Raw genomic sequence first — 20,160 nt, 5'->3', positions numbered from 1 at the left:
ACCAGGGTGCTGGAATTCTGTGATGCAAATGATCTTATGATCTGTAATACTTAACTTCAGGAAACCTGCTAGTCACTTGTTCAGATTGGCTACATTCTCGCCAGGAAACGGAAAAGATGGCTACTTATAACAACATAGGTTAGTAGTCAGCGACTTCAGGATCAGGGATAAATGGCTACCCAGAAGACGACCGGTATGGAAAAAATGGGTCTGGAAGCTTAAAGATTCTATGAATGGATAGAGATTTAGAGACGTATTACTTGAAGCTTTTGACGAAAAAGAGGATATAGAATCACATAATGTGGACAACTGGAGGTTCCTACGGGACAACCTGTTAAGGGCTACTGACCAAATTTGTGGCTGGTACAAAGTCCCCTCTCGACCTAAAGTAACATGGTGGTAGAACAACGTAGTTGACAAGGCCAATACGGAAAAGAAACAGGCATGGAAGGGCTGGAAATGTGGTGAGAGCAGGGAACTGTATCAAATCGCCAGAAGGGAAGCTAGGAGACAGGTTTATTTAGCCAGAGGGGAAGCAGATAAGAAAAAAAAATTGCCAATGTTCTCCGTCTTGAGGACCAGAGACTTGGAATGTTTCATATTGCAAGACAGTGTGTGAAATAGAATCGTGATGTTATAGGAGCGAAATGTGTCCGCATGGATGATGGCTCACTTGCATTTAATGATGCTGCAAAGAGAGAAACTTGGAGACGCCACTATGAAAGGTTGCTAAATGAAGAGAATGAATGGGAGAAAGAGAGTCTGCCAAATGTCGATCCAACAGAGGGACCAGCTATTCGAATTGACAGTACCTTGGTAGATAAAGCAATTAAGGGCATGTCCATCAGGAATCTCTGAGATGCTTAAAATATCTGGTGGTGTCGACTATAGTCTTATCAACTGTATAGTCAACCAGGTGATACATGAAGGTGTCATACCCAATGACTAGTGTAGCAGCACCATAGTCAACTGGTACAAAGGTAAAAGTGATGCATTAGATAGGAGTAATTGCAGAAGCATCAAATTATTGGATCAGGTGATGAAAGTCACGGAGAAGGTTATAGCCCAACAAATTAGGGAGAGAGTTAGTTTAGACGAGATGCTATATTTCTGGTAAGACAGCTATAGGAGAAATTCCTAGCCAAATATAAACCTCTGTACTTGGCTTTCGTTGACATGGAGAAAGCCTTTGACAGAGTCCCCCGATCCCTTATCTGGTGGTCAATGCGGAAACCAGGGAGAGATGAGTGGTTGTTGAGAGCTGTACAAGCCATGTACAGGGATGCCGTCAATAAGGTGAGGGTTGGCAATAAGTATAGTGAAGAATTCCGGGTAGAAGTAGAGGTTCACTAAGGATCAGTCTCAGCCCCCTCTTATTCATCATAGTACTCCAGGCAATAACAGAGGAATTCGATACAGGCTGCCCCTGAGAGCTCCTCTATGCTCTAATAGCTGAATCACTACCAAAACTAGAAGTTTCAGGTGTGGGAGCAAGGTCTAGAATCGAAGGGCTTTAGAGTCAATCTAGCAAAAGCCAAAGTCTTAGTAAGTAGGAAGGCAGACAAATCACAAATCCCTTCAGGAAAATGGCCATCATTCAACCACGGTAGTGGTTGAATATATTCTTAAGTCCACCATTTCGTCAATTGCAGCAGTTTCCAAGCTTCACCACTAATTCAGTTTTCAACTAAATTGCAAATTGTTAATAGTCTTAAAGAGGACACTTCCTCAGCTACACTTTCACATAAATAGTTTGAGATTTGGTTCAGTAGAAAAAAAGTTACATCAAAATATCTGCGACCTCAAGGAGTGGGGCAGTAAGGCACCTATTCACCTTCAATTAACATAAACTTTTTAATTTTAAATTAAAAGTATACCTTTCTTAGGCTTAAATGATAGAAAAATGCATGAGGAATTCAGACTCACTAGTCGCATTGAAAAAAATTTAGTAGAAAAAGAGTTATGAGGTTAAATGTTACGAAATTTCCTGTCAGTTGTTGTTGGCACTCCGTCGCTTACGACGTCGAGGGTTCCAGTTGATCCGATCAACGGAACAGCCTGCTCGTGAAATTAATGTGCAAGTGGCTGAGCACTCCACAGACACGTGTACTCATAACGTATTTCTCGGGGATATTCAGCGTGACACAGTGTGACAAAGCTGACCCTTTGAATTACAGGCACAACAGAAACAGGAAGTAAGAGTGAGAGAAAGTTGTGGTGAAAGAGTACAGCAGGGTTCGCCACCATCCCCTGCCGGAGCCTCGTGGAGCTTTAGGTGTTTTCGCTCAATAAACACTCACAACGCCCGGTCTGGGAATCGAAACCGCGATCCTATGACCGCGAGTTCGCTGCCTTAACCACTGGGCCATTGCGCATCCACTTCCTGTCAGTAAGTAAGAGAGTAAGGGAGTAACGCTTCAGCTAAAAGAATAAAGAATATATTTCTAAAATCAATGTTTACTTCCTAAGACAGCGAGCTGGCAGAAACGTTAGTGCGCCGGGTGAAATGCTTAACTGTATTTTGTCTGTCTTTCCGTTTTTTTAGTTCAAATTTCACCGAGGTCGACTTTGACGTAGAGATTATTTCATTCATCTTTTTTTTTTTAACTAAACACTTTCAAACTTCCGATACTGGTAGAATGTCTCACATAGAATAGGGTTTACTCTTAACGTTTTGGACAAAATTTTGTATTTTAGAAGTTATTTCGTCACAAGTTACAGAGTGACAATAGACAAATTCGTGTTTGATAAGTGCCAATACACGAAACTCTCAGCTTTCGACTTACTCTCTAACTTCTGCCGATGATATATATACATATTTCATATGTGTAAAAAAATTTCATCACGCAATCGAACCAATGAAAGAGCCTCTACCTGGTCGCTAGACATGCTAAAAATAGCAGCCAAAGTATCCCCCTACCTAAATCACACATCCATTGTATGTAATGTCCTACATTATCCCTAAAAAGACGATAACATATCGCCCACGCTTCCGCACTTGCCCTTACCTCTCCAACACCACCCTCCTCACCAGCACCCATCATCGACCCTATCGCATCACCGACTCCTTCACCTGCACTTCTATCAACATCATCTATTGCATCTCCTGCTGTCTCTGCCATTCTCTGTACATCGGACAAACGGGGCGCCGCCTGACCAACCGATTCGCGGAACACCTCTGAGACATCCGCCTTGGCAATGACACCCCGGTGTCAAGCCATTTCCGCTCTACCGGTCATTCCTTGCAGCAACACCTGTCCGTGTTTGGACTGTCCGTGTTTGTGCCATGAACAGGGATTAATCTTCTCTCTTCGCTCCTTTGCTCCACATGGACTCAACTCTCCTCCCCTCTTCATCTAACCGGAAGTGACTGGAAGATGTGTGTGGGATTGTGAGATTAAGCCTTAAGACAGGAAGGAAGGAGGAGGAAATAGTTAAGGGAGAAATGAAGGTAGTAGTGCAAGTAGTAGGCTATAAATAGATGAATAGATGAAGATGTGTAAGATATTGTTATACGGACAGGAGGGAAGGAAGAAGGAAAGAGAGCGAAGGAGAGAAGATAGGGGTGAAAGTATAAGGGTTGTAAAGAAATGGATAGGTGGAGAAAGGGCGTGTAAAGAAATAAAGTGAAGTAGGAAAGGGAGGCAGTTACAGTTGTGTTCAGTGTCAGGATAGAAAGGAACCGGTAGGGGGTAGTGGTGTTGGTAGGGTTCGAAAAATAGTAATAAAAAGAAAAAATGTATAATAAGAGAGAAAGGTGTTAATATTCTATAAATAGAGCTGAATTTATTTGAAGGATTATAGTGGGGAAACTTAAGAGCTAACTAATAAAAGAACATATATACTTATACATATAATTACAAGCGTGAATCAAGTTGGTTGGGGTTACCTATGGGGATTGTGGGAGTGCGTTGTGTGGTCATTTATGCATTTGTGTTTGTGATAGAATTTGAATGTATGGAAGAAGCAGTGATTACAGGTGCTAAGTGCTTCGTTATATCTATTAAGTAGTGTAGGAGAATTGTATTTTAAAATATGGAATGCCTCCGTCAAGCAAAGTTTGCAATTAGAGTGCTGGCCTTGATATGGAATTCCTGAGTCCAAAATGGACCGTGTTAGAGTATACTGGGTATTTGTGTTTTTGAGGTGGTGAATGTGGTTGGCTAGTGTTGTAAATTTGCTGTGCTTGTCATATCTAAAAGAGTGAAGGTGAGCTGCATAGCGTTGCTTGAAATTTTTAGTTGAACCTATGTATGAAGCTGTAGAGTTATGTAGTAGATTGGCGACAGTGCATTTGTATATTATGTTGTATCTAACGCAATGTGTTTGTAGTGGGCAGATTGTCCCGGAGCGACAGTCACAAGTAGATGAAGCTTCGGAGTTGTGTTCTGTGGTGGATGAGGTGATATTGTCGGAGGATAGGTTATATGAGGATGCAGAGGAATCTAGATCAATGCAATCGTTATTGTTATAGTCATTATTACCTCTATTCTTATTATTAGAAGATATAGTAGTAATATTTCGGGGTATACTAGTGGGCTGGGATATATTATGGTCGTGTTCAAGTGTACGAGTATCCGTGCTAGATGCACGTGTGTGAATGTCTATGTTGGGTATATGCGGGCGCTAAGTGCTAGTATTACCATAGTTATAATTACGTGAGTTTTGATAATAGAGTGAGAGTTTATGCTTATTAGAAGTTGCTATAATAGATTCGAAGCTAGGAGTGGTTGAATAAGATAATTTCAAAGTGGGTCTGTTAAATATAGAATGCTATTTATGTTGTCGGGGGAAGTTTGAGTCAAGTATTTTGAAGAAAGATTTAGCTAAGTTCTTAGTGTTAAGTGAGAATGGTGGGGTGTACCACAGTATAGAGCGGCCGCCGCCTTTTTGGGGGGTTCTGTGTAAATCATAATCTAAGTACTTTCATAGAGAAGTGCTATCTACATTTTTCGTGTTGCTAATTGTTTTATTTATCTTGGATTTAGACCTAGTGCTATAGATGTGTTTGTGAGGTCTGTTGGAGAGTGTGGGGGGTTGGTTGCAGTTGTGATGATTGGTATGTCTTTGGGATGTGATTTGGGATATAAGTTGTTTAAATCTGGTGTTATGGATGTATTTTATTTGTTGGGAGAAACCACTAGCGGCAAGAGCTTGATTGTAGTATGGTGCGTGATTGTTGAAGATTTCCTTGGAAGAGGATAGATCAGATATGCGGGTTGAAATACCCTTGACTATGTTATTGAAAGTAGATTTGTGGTGATTGGAGTGTACGTTGAGGTATTTCAGGTATTGGTTAGGTTTATGATAGGGGGAGTATTGTGAGTTTGATAAGTTTAGAGTAACATCTAGAAAGTTAGCCGTTTTATATGCGTTTTCAAATGTGATGGATAGATTTAGATTAGAGAAGAATTTGTGTAGATCTTTTCTAGTCCTTTCCAGAGAAGATTTATTAATGGCCTTGGTAAGTAGTAACGCGTCGTCCCTATACAGACCTCCTCGGATTTTAGGGAAATGTGAGCGCAGTTGGTGAAGTATATATAACCCAACTAAATCAGTGGCCTGAGCGGAATCAGATGATCCCATGGTTATATCGAATAAGTTGTTACAGTTATTATTATGTTGGTTAGCTCGGCACCAGAGTTTGTTTTCGAAGGATATAAGTGTTTTGCGTGCATTAAGTATTATGTTGATTTCTAGTGGGGTTATGTTAGTAAAGTTCCTAGCGAAAAGAATAGCCTTATTTAGAAGTTTAGGAGAGATAGAGGAGTAGTAGTTATTTATGTCGAATTGAAGGAATGAAAATGAGTTTTTGTTATCTAAGGTGTGAAACCATGTAATGACCTCCCCAGTATGGTACCATAGATTTGCATTTAATTTTTCTTTGACAACAGGTATAATTTTATCCAGTGTTTTTGCTAACCCTTCCGAGGTCGGATTCGGTAGGGCATATTAGGCGTATTGAAGGTTTGGTGATAAAATCCTTCTTGTGATCTTTGAGGTTGAAGTGTGGAGATGCTGAGCAATATGGTTCTGTTCTGTCGTCCACATGTAGTTTCCTCATGAGTTTGCAGTGGATGGTGTTGATATCATTTAAAGCAGATGTTGACACTAGCTTGTAGGATCTGTTGAGCTCATTCCTAATGAATTTATTATATTCTTCTATGGTAATGGGATACATATTTCCTGTTTTATCTGAAAATACATGTAATTGGGGGGATGTAATAATCCGTTTTATGGTATGCGATAGTCTTCTTTGAAAGGGGGATTTGTATTTTGAGAATTTAATATTTCTGATTAGATCGATCATATTCACTTCGAATTTTTCGAGTTGTGGGGTGTGTGGAGGATTCATATATGATGTGAGGTTGAAATTGTTGTTGCTTATGTCATTCTTATATTTTTGGTTGTCGTGGAAGAAAGCCTTCCATCTCATTCTTCGGATGAGGTCCTTAGTTTTAGCAAGGAGGAGTATAGTGAAAGTTTTTTGTGAAGGAATAGGAGTGTCTTTAAGGGAGAAGCCAAGGAATTCTTTATCCATTATTGAAGTGTTACCTGTTAGAAGTGCTAATAATAGCAAATAATAACCTTTCATATCCTTTACATATATATATATATATATATATATATATATATATATATATATATATATATATATATATATATATATATATATATATATATATATATATATATATATATATATATATATATATATATATATATATAGGCGCAGGAGTGGCTGTGTGGTAAGTAGCTTGCTTACCAACCACATGGTTCTGGATTCAGTCCCACTGCGTGGCACCCCCTGGGCAAGTGTCTTCTACTATAAAACCATGGATATCAACAAGTTCCACAAAGCAAGAAAGGGTATTAGAAGCATATTAACAGAGTAAGCAGTGATGTGTATAAATGTAATGTTATTATCAGTTAGAATATGCCAGTGGCAAGTTCAAATTCGTAAACAAGCTACTCATTGTGTTTTGCTATGGACAAAATTTCTAGCTGTAGACAAATGGTGTAAATACACGTAAATCAGCTTGCAGCACCACAGCCTGGATAGGTCAGAGCTGACTACTAGTACAAGGTGTAGATTTTTTACAGAAGCTATTTATACAAATGTTGCAAAAAACTATGGAAGGCCAGACAGGCATATTGAACAAGCTTGTCATAGCACAAGCAAATCTTGTGAACAAGAACAAAAACACTGCTTCAGTAGAGAAAGGGCCATAGCTTACCTGAATATTGCAAACAAATTGTACACAAGCTAGCTGAATTAATTCCTTCAAGATCATTGTAAGTCTAACAATATAATCATTGATAAGCAAACAGGTAGAAAGAAACTGAATAATTCCTAGTAAATAAAACTGTACTCTCCAAAGAAAAGCTTGCAGCAACCTTGTTACAGAACGGCTTGATTATTCCATTCCCTACTCATAACTACTGACATCACTCCAGCTGGCAACAGTGTCTGTTGCCTTCAAAAGGCTCATAAAGACTAGGCCCACAATCCTCACACCTGTACCTGAAATCACCTGTACCTGAAATCACACCTGTACCTGAAAATGGAACAATTATCTCTGATGGTATATTCCAACAAGAATATTCCAAGGTGACAATCTGAGGTTCTTTTTTATTTTAGCCTTAAATCCACTGTCATTTCTTCTATGAACATCTTTTTGGTTATGTCCTAATGTCTACAACAGCAAAAAATACTAATATAAACCATAATTTCTTTGTGGATGTTCTAAAGATCTATGCCTGAAATATTTACAATGCTGAAAAACAGCTGGATTTAATCCCATATTCCACTGACATATAAAGTTTGATCAAAAGAAAACTTTATATTTAACAAATGAATGTAGTAAAACTGTTCTCCAAACACCAAATTTTGCATCATTTGGTAAAAAAAGTTCCCACAGCTTAAGCAGTAAACGTTTTCACCTTTTTAAATGAATGGAGTAACAGACCCTAACAACATCTCATGCTGTTGTTAATAAATAATGAATTCTAAGAAAAGTATGAATGGCAAAAAAAAAAAAGATTGACTTATCCATTGAGAAAAGCAAGTGAACTAGCTGGTAATAGATCCAATGTCACAATACACCCATTCAGTTTAATTTAAAAGATGTTTCAAACTTGTCACTGCATGCCATTTCAGACAATGCACATTCCAATTTTTGTTATTAAATGTGTAGCAAATCCTTCATTGCAATCATCATCATCATTATCACCACCACCACCACCACCACATATCCTCAGTAATCAAAAAGTTTATGTCTCACTGCCATATAGATAGCAAAGTTGTTTGTACACAAGCATCATACAATCTGCCTTTCGCTCAGAAGGAGAGGCCCTTCATTACTAACAGAGGTAGCAGCTCTCAGAACTTTGCCCAGCTTATTCTTATTCTAGCGGCTATGCTTTCAGAACAACCGCCATCACTGCTAACTTGGTCACCTAAGTTAGAAACTGTCCACTACTTCTAAGTATCCCCACTGACATTTGAGGGAGTCGATTTTTTGTACATTCATGGTGTTTAATGAAAAGAAAATTAGGAAAATAAAAAAAAAAGTTGTTTCTAAAGCCTTATAAAATCATGGTTTCATTTTTTATTTGTTTTGGCCCACAAGGGCGTAAAAACATTTCAATCAGGTCCTCCTCCAAAAAGGTTTTACCAACCTCCTGTTCTACATTTTTATTTTTGTTGATTCACTGGCTTCTTCATTTCTTAAAATACTGATAAATATTTAAAAATGAACCCTTTCTGGATTTAGAATAGGGTTGCAATTTAAGAAGGTATTCAAGGTTACAGACTTGATTGTTGAGAGCATGCTTATTTTCTTCAATGAGATAACTACAAACTGAAACCAACCATTGGTAAGTCCGATCTGTGTAGTCTGTAAATGTTATATTGTCGGCTGGTAAATATGTGTTGTTGATGTTGAGTGACTCTAATTTCATTTGTAAGTATTTGCATTCGTTTGTATCTATTGATCTTCTCCTGCCTTGTTTCAGAGTGTTTGCCACAACTTTGCAAGCAAGTAGTCGAGGTTTCTTCTGGACAGGTCCAGTAGTGAAAAGATCCATCTGACTGGACAGAATCTCAGTATCAGCATCACTGCTTTCATATTCTGTTGCTGACTGAATGGTAGAGTCTGATAATTTGTAACGGTTTTGGTGAAGAAAGTCTTTGGGTTGTGTTCTGTAAGTGATGGAGCATTGCCGAAATTTTGATTTGTGATTAACAGGAACACTGAAAGAGTCTGAGGAAAGAGGAAGATCTTTTGAAATGCTGGAATCCAGTTCAGGGATTGACTCTTTCCAGTAGTCAGCAATATTGATGAAAAGACTATTTATAGACTCGTGCAGACTTGTTTTCTCTGTAAGAAAAAGAAAAAAGACTTAGAGAATGAGATTACAAGGAAAGGTGAAATAAAAATTTAAAATGGTACAGATATGGTTGTGTCGTTAAGAAGTTCACTTAGCAACCACAAAGCTCAGAGTTTGAGCCTATTATGCAGTACCTTGGGTATACCTTCTACTACAGTCAGGAATTCACCAAAGTTTTGTGATTTTAATTTGGAAGATGTAAATTGCTGTCGCAATATTTTTAGCATATTCTTTACAACTGGATATCCTTCCTATCACCAACCACTTTACAGTTTGGACCGGGTACATGGTCAACTGAAGTTGTCTGCAAAAGCATTAAAGAGTCTGATCTATTTTTCTATTTACTCTTTTACTTGTTTCAGTCATTTGACGGTGGCCATGCTGGAGCACCGCCTTTAGTCGAGTAAATCGACCCCAGGACTTATTCTTTGGATGCCTAGTACTTATTCTAATGGTCTCTTTTGCCAAACCGCTAAGTTACGGGGATGTAAAGACACCACCATCGGTTGTCAAGTGATGTTGGGGGGACAAACACAGACACACATACATATATATATACATATATACGACAAGCTTCTTTCAGTTTCTGTCTACCAAATCCACTCAGAAGGCTTTGGTTGGCCCAAGGCTATAGTAGAAGACACTTGCCCAAGGTGTCATGCAGTGGGAATGAACCCGGAACCATGTGGTTGGTAGGCAAGCTAACTTACCACACAGCCACTCCTGCGCCTATGTTTGTTTATTATTTAAAATTAATATTTTCTATCATAATTTTCACATAAAAACAAAACACCAGTTTAATGAAGAAAAGAGTTCACTATTTTACTAGATCTGGAATGTTTTCAAAATTAACTGAAATATAAAGGCAATGTGTCTCCCTTGTAAGACTGCAACAAAAGAGTTTAATGAGATGCAGCTTCAGCATCAAAAAGCCATTTTAACCATTTAGAGACTCACTAAAATTTTACATTCACTTTACATTTATTTCTTGGAGTGCCAAAATATTCATACCCACTACACTCTCTGAGTGGTTGGCGTTAGGAAGGGCATCCAGCTGTAGAAACTCTGCCAAATCAGATTGGAGCCTGGTGTAGCCATCTGGTTTCACCAGTCCTCAGTCAAATCGTCCAACCCATGCTAGCATGGAAAGTGGACGTTAAACGATGATGATGATGATGATGATGATGATGATGATGATGACCACTGCAACCTGATCACTTATTGAGTTTCACTTCAACTCAAACAGTTGGGTTTTATGTAATGGCTAAAATGGATATTCCACAATATAATTGCTTTGTTTTCGAAATATGGTCTCAAATGAAGTCACTTGCCAGACAAGTACAATTTTAATTTAATTAGATGTTTTCTCACTCTTGTTCAATTTACTGAATTATGAAAGAAAAAATTACAATCATTTTGGTTAATTCTCTCTCTCTACACACACACATAATGCTAATATACATATATTTGCTTCAACATTTCCATGATCTAGAGGTGCCAAGGGTCAAATATTATAAAGGTCATTACTTTATGAACCAGCACAACAAGAGGCAATCAAATCTCCCTCAAATCACACCCTACTGTCTTAATGTAGTTATGAATAGGCTATAAATAGACAGGGTGTTCATGGTTGGAATGCCTTTAATCATAGTAGGTCAGTCTCTTTAACCCTTTTGCATTTTCCATCTGTTTTATGTTCAAACTGACCAGATCCAGGCTCTCACACCTACCCTACAATGTTATTCTACATTAAACAATCACACCATCAAAATCTCAAAGATATGAGATAATGTATGATTAATTCAAAACAATGTGAATCAATAAGCATTATGTTTGATAGAACAATCAAACTAAAGGATTAATCAAGTTTGATCTCGGTCTAAACAAGAACAATAAAAGAAACTGGAAAAACTTGAAACTCACTCTTTGTGTTGACAGATATCCGAGTTTTATAACAAGATGTTTCTTTGCAGTGATCCAAAAACTGTTCTAAATCTTGGATGACAGTTGTAGCACTAAAAGAAACAAAAAAATCATTGAAGGTTATCTAAAAAGTGAGGCATAATTACAGCAAACTAAGTGGCTTGTTGTTGTTTAGTTCACCAGGTCAACCTTGGTCAAACAGACCTATGGACGAAAACACTCCACTCAAGACCAATCCATTGTTTTTCCTATGTACAGTAGGGAACTCAGGACTACATTATTCAATGTATCCTTTTCCTAGAGAGTAACATGTGAGTTAAGAGTGATTTAGCTGGAATATGTAACAGAAAGAGTGAACTCATAGGGGCTCCTTCACAAGGTAACAAACAAAATAGCAACAACAAAAAAATAAAAGTTATATTTGAGGGTCAAGTGCATTTGGGTTTAATAAACTGAAATGCCAACCACACAACTATAAATTCAAACCTTACTACTACTGTGGAACAAGGGAAGGAAAACCTCTACATGGTAACTCAACATGCTAGAAGTAACAGCTAAATGTCCACCCTACTACCTTAAAAAAGGGAATGACATATTTTAACAATATGGATCTAATTACACAATGTCTGGGGGAAAAAAGATGGGATGGTCATGGTTCGACTACCTTTGATTGGGGACCTTTCCAATCAGAGCTGAATAGAGACTAAACAACAAGACATAACTATGTTAACTAATAAGAAAACCTCTAGGCAGTTGCTCAATTTATAGGAAAAGTGGTAAGTAGCTTGCTTACGAACCACATGGTTCCGGGTTCAGTCCCACTGTGTGGCATCTTGGGCAAGTGTCTTCTACTATAGCCTCGGGCTGACCAAGGCCTTGTGAGTGGATTTGGTAGACGGAAACTGAAAGAAGCCCGTCGTATATATGTATATATATATATATATATATATATATATATATATATATATGTGTGTGTGTGTGTGTGTCTTTGTGTGTCTGTGTTTGTCCCCCCAGCATCGCTTGACAACCAATGCTGGTGTGTTTACGTCCCCGTAACTTAGTGGTTCGGCAAAAGAGACCGATAGAATAAGTACTAGGCTTACAAAAAATAAGTCCTGGAGTCGATTTGCTCGACTAAAGGCGGTGTTCCAGCATGGCCACAGTCAAATGACTGAAACAAGTAAAAGAGTAAAGAGTATCTCAAATCATACCTTATTATTTATTTTTAAAAATCTCACTGGACAATGTAGTCATTTGAGTTATATAATTTTACAGAATGGTCATAACTGGAGTGATCTGGATTGACCAAGGACAACAATAAAACATGCAACTGTTTGTTCCAGTTCATTGAATTGACATATAAAACAAATTTCACTTTTTAACAACAAGACTGATTAACTACGAGTCTTTCAAGTATCATTATTATATCAATGAAGACCATTTAATTGTTAAGACCATTTGTTGGGTCTAACTTTCACAGAAGTCTTATTATTGATTTCTAGTGATAGGAGGTGAAACTTGTAGTCAAAGAATGCACAGAACAAAATAGATATTACGAGCATCCCATCCAAAACTCTCAGTTCCACCAATTCATCCTACCCTAGATTGGTAATATTTTTTTTATCAACAACTACAAAAGCTGAAAGAACAAAGTTGATATTTGGATCCAGAGTACAGAGAGTCAGAACAAATCTGGTACAGAGGGGAGAAGAGCAGAAAAAGATGAAAAAGAAAACATTAGAAGACTGGAGGAGGAGTTAAGGTGATACACAGAAGAAAACTGAGTGAAATAAGTTCCCTTACCATGGTTTGTGGGTTTCTCGTTGCAGTTTCAAATTGTTTGCAATTGCAGTCATGTGATTCGCCCAGTTTTCCCAAATAAATATATCATCATCTGAAAATTTGAAAACAAGTTTAAATGTCTCTAAAAAAAACAGAGCATTAGATGTCAAGTGTGAGGGTGGAGTGTGTGCAATGTGGGGTGTTGATTGTTTAACCCCAAGTCAGACCTGATCATTATCATCATTTAATGTCTACTTTCCATGCTGGCATGGGTTTGACGGTTTGACATGGAGCTGGCTAGCAAGGAACTATCCAGACTCCTGTCTGTTGTGGCATTCCCTTCCTAATGCTACCCTCTTAACAGGATGTAATGAGTACACTTTATGTGCCTCCAGCAAAAAAATTTCAAATTTCCCCTCTCTCTCTCTCTCTGTACGCAAACACACACACATACACATTGTATTGTATCTCTAAAAATGAAGTTAATCTTCAAGACACTTTAAGTATTTCAAAACCCTTACCTTCTATTAGTTTGGCATATTCGGCAGCAAAACTGGACATTTTCCTAAATTTGATGTGAGAAAAAAGAAAATAAACAATTATTCAACAATCTGAAAGTCAGAACCCTTCTTCCTTGTGGTGGCCACAGAGTGATAGTGAAAGGATTGGAGACCCCAATGAAAACACTCATCTTTTAGCTTCTTTACATCGGCTCTGAGTGTGAGAGAGAGAGAGAGTCTAGCATATCATCATAAGCACCATTTAAGTGAAAGGCCAATATTGTTCACTCTCTCCCCAGTGAACAAATGTTCCATAGTACAGCAGACATGTGACAACTGGTGGAATGAAAAAGGGCCTTACTTGGAAAACAATAAGGACTGGCAACAGTAAGAGCATGTGGCCACACAAAATCTGCCTTAATAAAGTTTCACTTAAGCCATGCCAGCATGGAAAATAAGTGGACATAAAAATAATGATAATGATGAACAATTGAAGAAAATTAGTGTATAGAGTATGCTCATAGATAAACTGCAAAACTAGGAAAGCAGTCTATAGAGTAAGGTAAACAGAGGGACAGTGCAGAAACAAGACAACAATGTACATTAGAGATGGGAGAGAGGGTAAGTGGACACTGGCAGTAATATGACAGAAACAAGACAATAATGTACATTAGGATAGGAGAGAGGGTAAGTGGACACTGGCAGTAATATGACAGAAACAAGACAATAATGTACATTAGGATAGGAGAGAGGGTAAGTGGACACTGGCAGTAATATGACAGAAACAAGACAATAATGCACATTAGGATAGGAGAGAGGGTAAGTGGACACTGGCAGTAATATGACAGAAACAAGACAATAATGCACATTAGGATAGGAGAGAGGGTAAGTGGACACTGGCAGTAATATGACAGAAACAAGACAATAATGCACATTAGAGATAGAAGAGAGGGTAAGTGGACACTGGCAGTAATATGAGGAGAAAAGCTCAGCAATGCTATACCAACAAGCTAAAATAGAACATGGGGATTTGAGACAGGACGCTCAGAGATTGTGGAAGTCACACACATAATAGAAAATAGACTGAGCCTTGACAGAAAATGTGACTGGAGTAATGACATCCTCTCACTCCACCCTGCAACCTGACAACTGAAGAATAGTAAAAGAAAAAAGACACAGGTACAAACAGGGTAATATACAAATCCATACACATGCACACAAGACACACATACACATACCAAACACATCGACACACACAGAGACGCAGATGCAGATAGGGATACATACTACTGAAAGACAAGATGAAATAGACAGGACAAGACCAGAGGGAAGAGGAAACATGAAGAACAGACAGTCATTGAAGAGATCACAGAATGTTATGAAAGAACTCTGACAAATAAACTAATAGTTATACTAAATCTAACATGAAGATCAAATAAACAGAGCAGGTGTTTATTAGCAAAATGACTTACACTCAAGCACAGCAATATCTCTTTCAACGATTTCACGTCTAGAATCTTGCAAAACAAATACATAAACAAAAATCATTTATTCTTATTAAATGAAATAATGGAAATATACATATTTGCCTGAGAAGGTTGGCAGCTCTCAATTACAAGATTATTTCTTCCTTATTCTGAGAAAAAGAAAATATCTACCCTATCACACCTTTCCTTTCTCCTTCATCAACTGCAATTAGAAAAGCTTGAAGGGGAATGAGAGATATTCATGAACAGTTTATTGTTGTTTCGCTCCATTTCATCTTTCTCATTACTTTTTCTCACTCTCTCTCAGTCATAGCTATTATTCTCACTACTTCTCCTTCACTGTATTAGTATTTCATCTCCTCTCCCTTCACCTCTCACTCAATGTGTAATAGACACGTATTTTTCCGACCACGATACAGTATGCATTTCATTACAATTATAATTTTTATGTTCAATTACAAAGTTCCTGTTTTACGTAGTGACTCCCAAAGACCTCTCGACAGGTACTAGACAAGGTATATGGATTATTTTTCCATTTGGAAACAATCAGGTTCATTTTTAGTACTTTCGTTTTATGAGAGCAGTCGATTTTATTTCAGATATTCTCATTTTAAAAATCATCTCAGGTTAATCGTTAAGCAGACGTTGGTGTTGCATTGGCAGAGGTTTGCGCTCTCTGAGTGCTCTTGTTTTATATTAGATTAAATCTAGAACCCCATGATCGTAAAGCAAACCAGCAATGCCTGTGCCCAGTGAATGTTTTTTTTACAGCCTTCTCCTCCGTAGATATTATTTGAAAAGAAACAAAAAATAAATTCTTTTAAAGATACTTACCTTTCATTGATTCCATCGAGACGAAATAAGGTTTTTATAAGGATAATCACATAAGCCATTGCAAAAAGTTCCATTGGAGGTAAAGATTGCAAAGATTTGTGATTAATCTGGAAAAATTGTGTCCTTTCAGAGATTATATTCACAGCCAAACCATGTATATGTCCTGTAATGAAAGTATGAAATATAAGAGTAGGGGGAGAGAGATGAACAACAATAAGCAGACAGTCATTGAAGTTTTATCAAAAAACAGGAATGGAAACAGCAGCAACATTTTAAGTCTTCAGAAGGCTGACCTCATAATTACACCTGAAAAATTCCTTTCCAAAGTGCAGGCCTGGGTAAGATATATTGTGAAAGACTAGCAGTTGTGCATTCAGGCAAATCTTGGCACTAGTAATTTTTTCCAACAGTAAGGCAGAGCTGATGCAGCTTGGCACCAGTGATATTGCAAGGCATTTGCAGTCAGACTGCAGAGAACCAGAACAAATAGTGGAAGGCAGTTTCACAGTTGCTCTACTAATTTTGCCAATCCACTGACCTGGACTGGTACCTTTTTTTCTCCTGAAAGGATGAAAAACAGAGATAACTCAGAGGGATTTGCAAAGAATCAGAACAAATACCAGAAGGCATTCTATTTACTTTATTAATGTCTCAGCCAATTTACAGCCTTAGTAATAACATCTTGCCTCTGTTTCATTTACAGTAGAAGTCTCTTATTGTGATCGCTTTTGAATAAAGCCTTTTTAATAACAGTATTGAAAAGCTTACCAAAGAAGTAGCAATAGAGAACAAGGGATTAGAGAGAGAATCAGTTAGCAGTTTTGAAAAGGGGATTAAAAAAAGGGTCACAATGGACATGTTTATTCTTTTACTTGTTTCAGTAATTTGACTGCAGCCATGCTGGGGCACTGCCTTAAAGAGTTCTAGTCGAAGAAATTGACCCCAGGACTTATTTTTGGTAAGCCTAGTGCTTATTCTATCAGCCTCTTTTTTTGATAAACTACTAAGTTATGGGGACATAAACATACCAACAACGGTTGTCAAGCGATGAAACACAGACACAAAGACACACACAGATGTATGTGTATATATATATATATATATATGACAGGCTTCTTTCAGTTTCCATCTACCAAATTCACTCACTTGCTCATGAAGGGGGACTGAACCTGGAACCATGTGGTTGAGAAGCAAGCTTTTTACCACATAGCCATGCCTGTTTATAGACAATGGTATTCAACTATTACTCTGATGCAAAACATGAAGGTTGTGCTATCACAGCTAAGATGCATACGCTAACACACAAGGGCAAGAAAGCTATTTAACGGCCCCAAAGATATGAAGTAGCAATGAATTTGCAATAAGAGCTTTGATGGACTTTCCCATAGACACCAACAATTTGATTCAAAGATGAAATGTGCAGTTTTCCCACAGTTCTTTGTATAACTGCTCAGAGATAGTGATAGACCAGAACCTGTGGACTTCACTGCCTACCTTGACAGCTTTCCACAACTTTCAGCAGAAAATGAGGAATATAACAAAGGCAGCTGAGACATGATCAATGGTGCAAAGAGAAAAAAAAAATCATCTAGTTTGAACTGTCTTCCCTATAACTTTTATAAATACACACCATACTTGTTCATTCCTTTATTGACAGATATCTTATTTCTTTATTGCCCACAAGGATCTAAACATAGAGGGGACAAACAAGGATGGACAAGGCATTAAGTCGATTACATCGACCCCAGTGCGTAACTGGTACTTTATTTATCGAGCCCGAAAGGATGAAAGGCAAAGTCGACCTCGGCGGAATTTGAACTCAGAACGTAATGGCAGACGAAATAACAGTAAGCATTTCGCCTGACGTGCTAACGTTTCTGCTCGCCGCCTCGTTTTATTGATAGATATCTATCATGCCATTTGGCAGCAATGGCATGGTCCCACTACTGGGAGGGAGGAGAAAGTACAACTGGATCTACATAAACTTTACAGGCACAGAAGTACCATTACTCAGCCTGCACAAAGCAATGAAACTGCTCTGCATGCACTCATTTAGTGTCTGAGTATCACTGACTCGAGGAGTTATGTTAAACTGTTGTTGTCATGTATAGGACAGGGTCAGCCCTCAGCCTGCCAGCTTCCTTTGGCTGTGAAGGGCAAGTAGTTTTCATCTACCTGGTGGCCACAATGGGAAAGGCTGTATGGCAGATGAGAACAAAAGGACTAAAGACAGGCATATTCTTCTTCAGCCAAAACCATCATATTTTTCTGGTGTAAAATCATCCTCGCTGTCGCTGCTTTCAGAATCGCTGCTTTCAGTTTCGGATACAGAAATATCCGATTCATTATTGTTCACCACATACTTTTGTAGCTCATTCATTCTTTTCTTCGATATCTCCATATCTTCTGTTGAAAAACCTTCAAATTCGGAATCACTGCTTGATAGCATGAAACTCCTCTCCATCTTCAAAGTTGAAAAAAATTAACACCGCAAAAAATGTGGAAAAAAATCTTCCAAAATTCACTGAGTTCAAATATCACGCCAAACAATGTCGGAGACAATAACTCAACTGTTTGCAAAGTGAAATCAGGTGCTTTAACGAATGTACTAACGAGATTTGGGTTCAAATATACATTTAAATAACAATGGGTACACTCGGCCGGCTATGGCCAGGTTAGTCTTATGAACCAAAAAATTTTTCAGCCAGCTACGGCCAGGTTAGTAATGAAAGGGTTAAGGCCACAGTTAAATGACAGAAACAAGTGTCAGATATCAGTAGTTCCCTGTATTCAACTGTTTCATTTCATTCCATTTTGTACTTCTTTTGTTTTCCGTGCATAAAACCCTACTGTTTTACCCTGTGTGTAGCAAATGAAATAAATCCTTATAATTGTTATTAAATATACGCACCTGGCAAATTTAACTGACAAATGCATTTGTGAACTAATTTCAAAACTGGTATCCTGGGAATATCACTAAGTTTCAAAAAGTAAATCAGTTGACCACACAACAAACGAATTCTTTTTGTGCTTGGAATATTCTAGAAAGAAAGTGAAAAGGTTGATAAATATGGAGACCTGAGAATTGAAATCGCTAAGATGTGGCAGCTACAAGAGTCAAGCATAAAGATTATCGCTATTGTCAGATAGTACATAGAGTACTATCTGTACTATCATACAGCATAAAGTACTATCTGTCTGAAGTCATTGTGACTTGATAAACAGTACAATATCTTCAATCAACAACCTTAGGATATTGTATACTGTGCGAGGTCATGCACTGTTTAACTTGATATGAGATCACCATGTCATGCACATATCAGATGGGTAGTCATGATGGGTATACTAGGTTTCATATATTTTACCCCAGTGTCACTTTGATGGCATACACTGCTCTCTCACTCAATAATAATAATTATTATTATATTTATTATTAGTTTTTCTTCTTTCAATTTTGTTTAAATTTCTTGCTGAGTGTCTTTCTGACGGATAGGGCAAAGAAACTCACTGTATACATTGGTAGGCCATTAAATTAAACACACCAGATCGTTCATTTGTAAAATCTAGTTATGTGAAAAAAAAAGAAAAAAAGGAAAGAAAGAAAAAACATTTATATGGATGGTAATCGTTCTCATATTGACAATGCTCTTCTCAATACATGTGATGTACCAGTTAAAAGAAACTTTTGCACTTCTTACAGGGTTTGTAAGCCAGGGATCTTTCTCAAATAATTTTCAGTTCCTTTTTTGATCATTCTAATTGCTCCTACAATCACTAGTATTGTAACCATCTTGAGATGCCATATTTTTTTGATTTCAATGAGCAAATCTTTATATTTTCTGAACATGTCAAATTCTTTTACTCAGATATTATGATCACAAGGAATTCACATGTAGATTGTTATTATTATTATTGTTTCCAAAGGTGAATTATCCAAACCCCAAAGAATTCTTCTCAACACATGGCTATGATGCTCCCCCACTACTTCTGCTTTGAGCAGGATATTTGCAGTAGCCCATCTTTTATACCAAGACAAAACATGTACATGAGAGCCAGGGCCTGGTACTGCATCGTCATCATCATTATTATTATTATTTTTATTATTGATATTATCACTATTATTTCTAGTAATAATAGTTTAAAATTTTGGCACAAGACCAGCAATTTTGGAGGAAGGAATATGTTGATTACATTAACCCCAGTGTTCAACTGGTACTTATTTTATCAACCCTGAAAGGATG

At 37.6% G+C, this 20,160-nt stretch overlaps 1 protein-coding gene across 2 annotated transcripts in view; it reads right to left on the bottom strand.

Annotated features, from left to right (window-relative positions):
• Positions 1-8,578: 8,578 nt before the first annotated feature.
• LOC106872230 (TATA box-binding protein-associated factor RNA polymerase I subunit B) overlaps positions 8,579-20,160 on the bottom strand; it is a 30,051-nt gene continuing 18,469 nt past the window's right edge. For both annotated transcript variants that reach the window (XM_014919142.3, XM_089339821.1), the window contains exons 8-13: positions 18,831-18,960; positions 15,920-16,082; positions 13,620-13,663; positions 13,120-13,210; positions 11,317-11,408; positions 8,579-9,383 (exon numbers count right to left, since the gene is read on the bottom strand). In XM_014919142.3, coding sequence (XP_014774628.1) covers positions 8,725-9,383; positions 11,317-11,408; positions 13,120-13,210; positions 13,620-13,663; positions 15,920-16,082; positions 18,831-18,960 — 1,179 coding nt within the window. In that variant the 3' untranslated portion in view covers positions 8,579-8,724. The remainder of the gene's footprint in view (positions 9,384-11,316; positions 11,409-13,119; positions 13,211-13,619; positions 13,664-15,919; positions 16,083-18,830; positions 18,961-20,160) is intronic.

Source organism: Octopus bimaculoides, chromosome 22 (assembly GCF_046866305.1).
Source record: "Octopus bimaculoides isolate indiv1 chromosome 22, ASM4686630v1, whole genome shotgun sequence".
NCBI lineage: Eukaryota > Metazoa > Mollusca > Cephalopoda > Octopoda > Octopodidae > Octopus > Octopus bimaculoides.
Note: the sequence above shows the minus strand (reverse complement) of the source record. Positions and strands in the feature narration are given on the sequence as shown.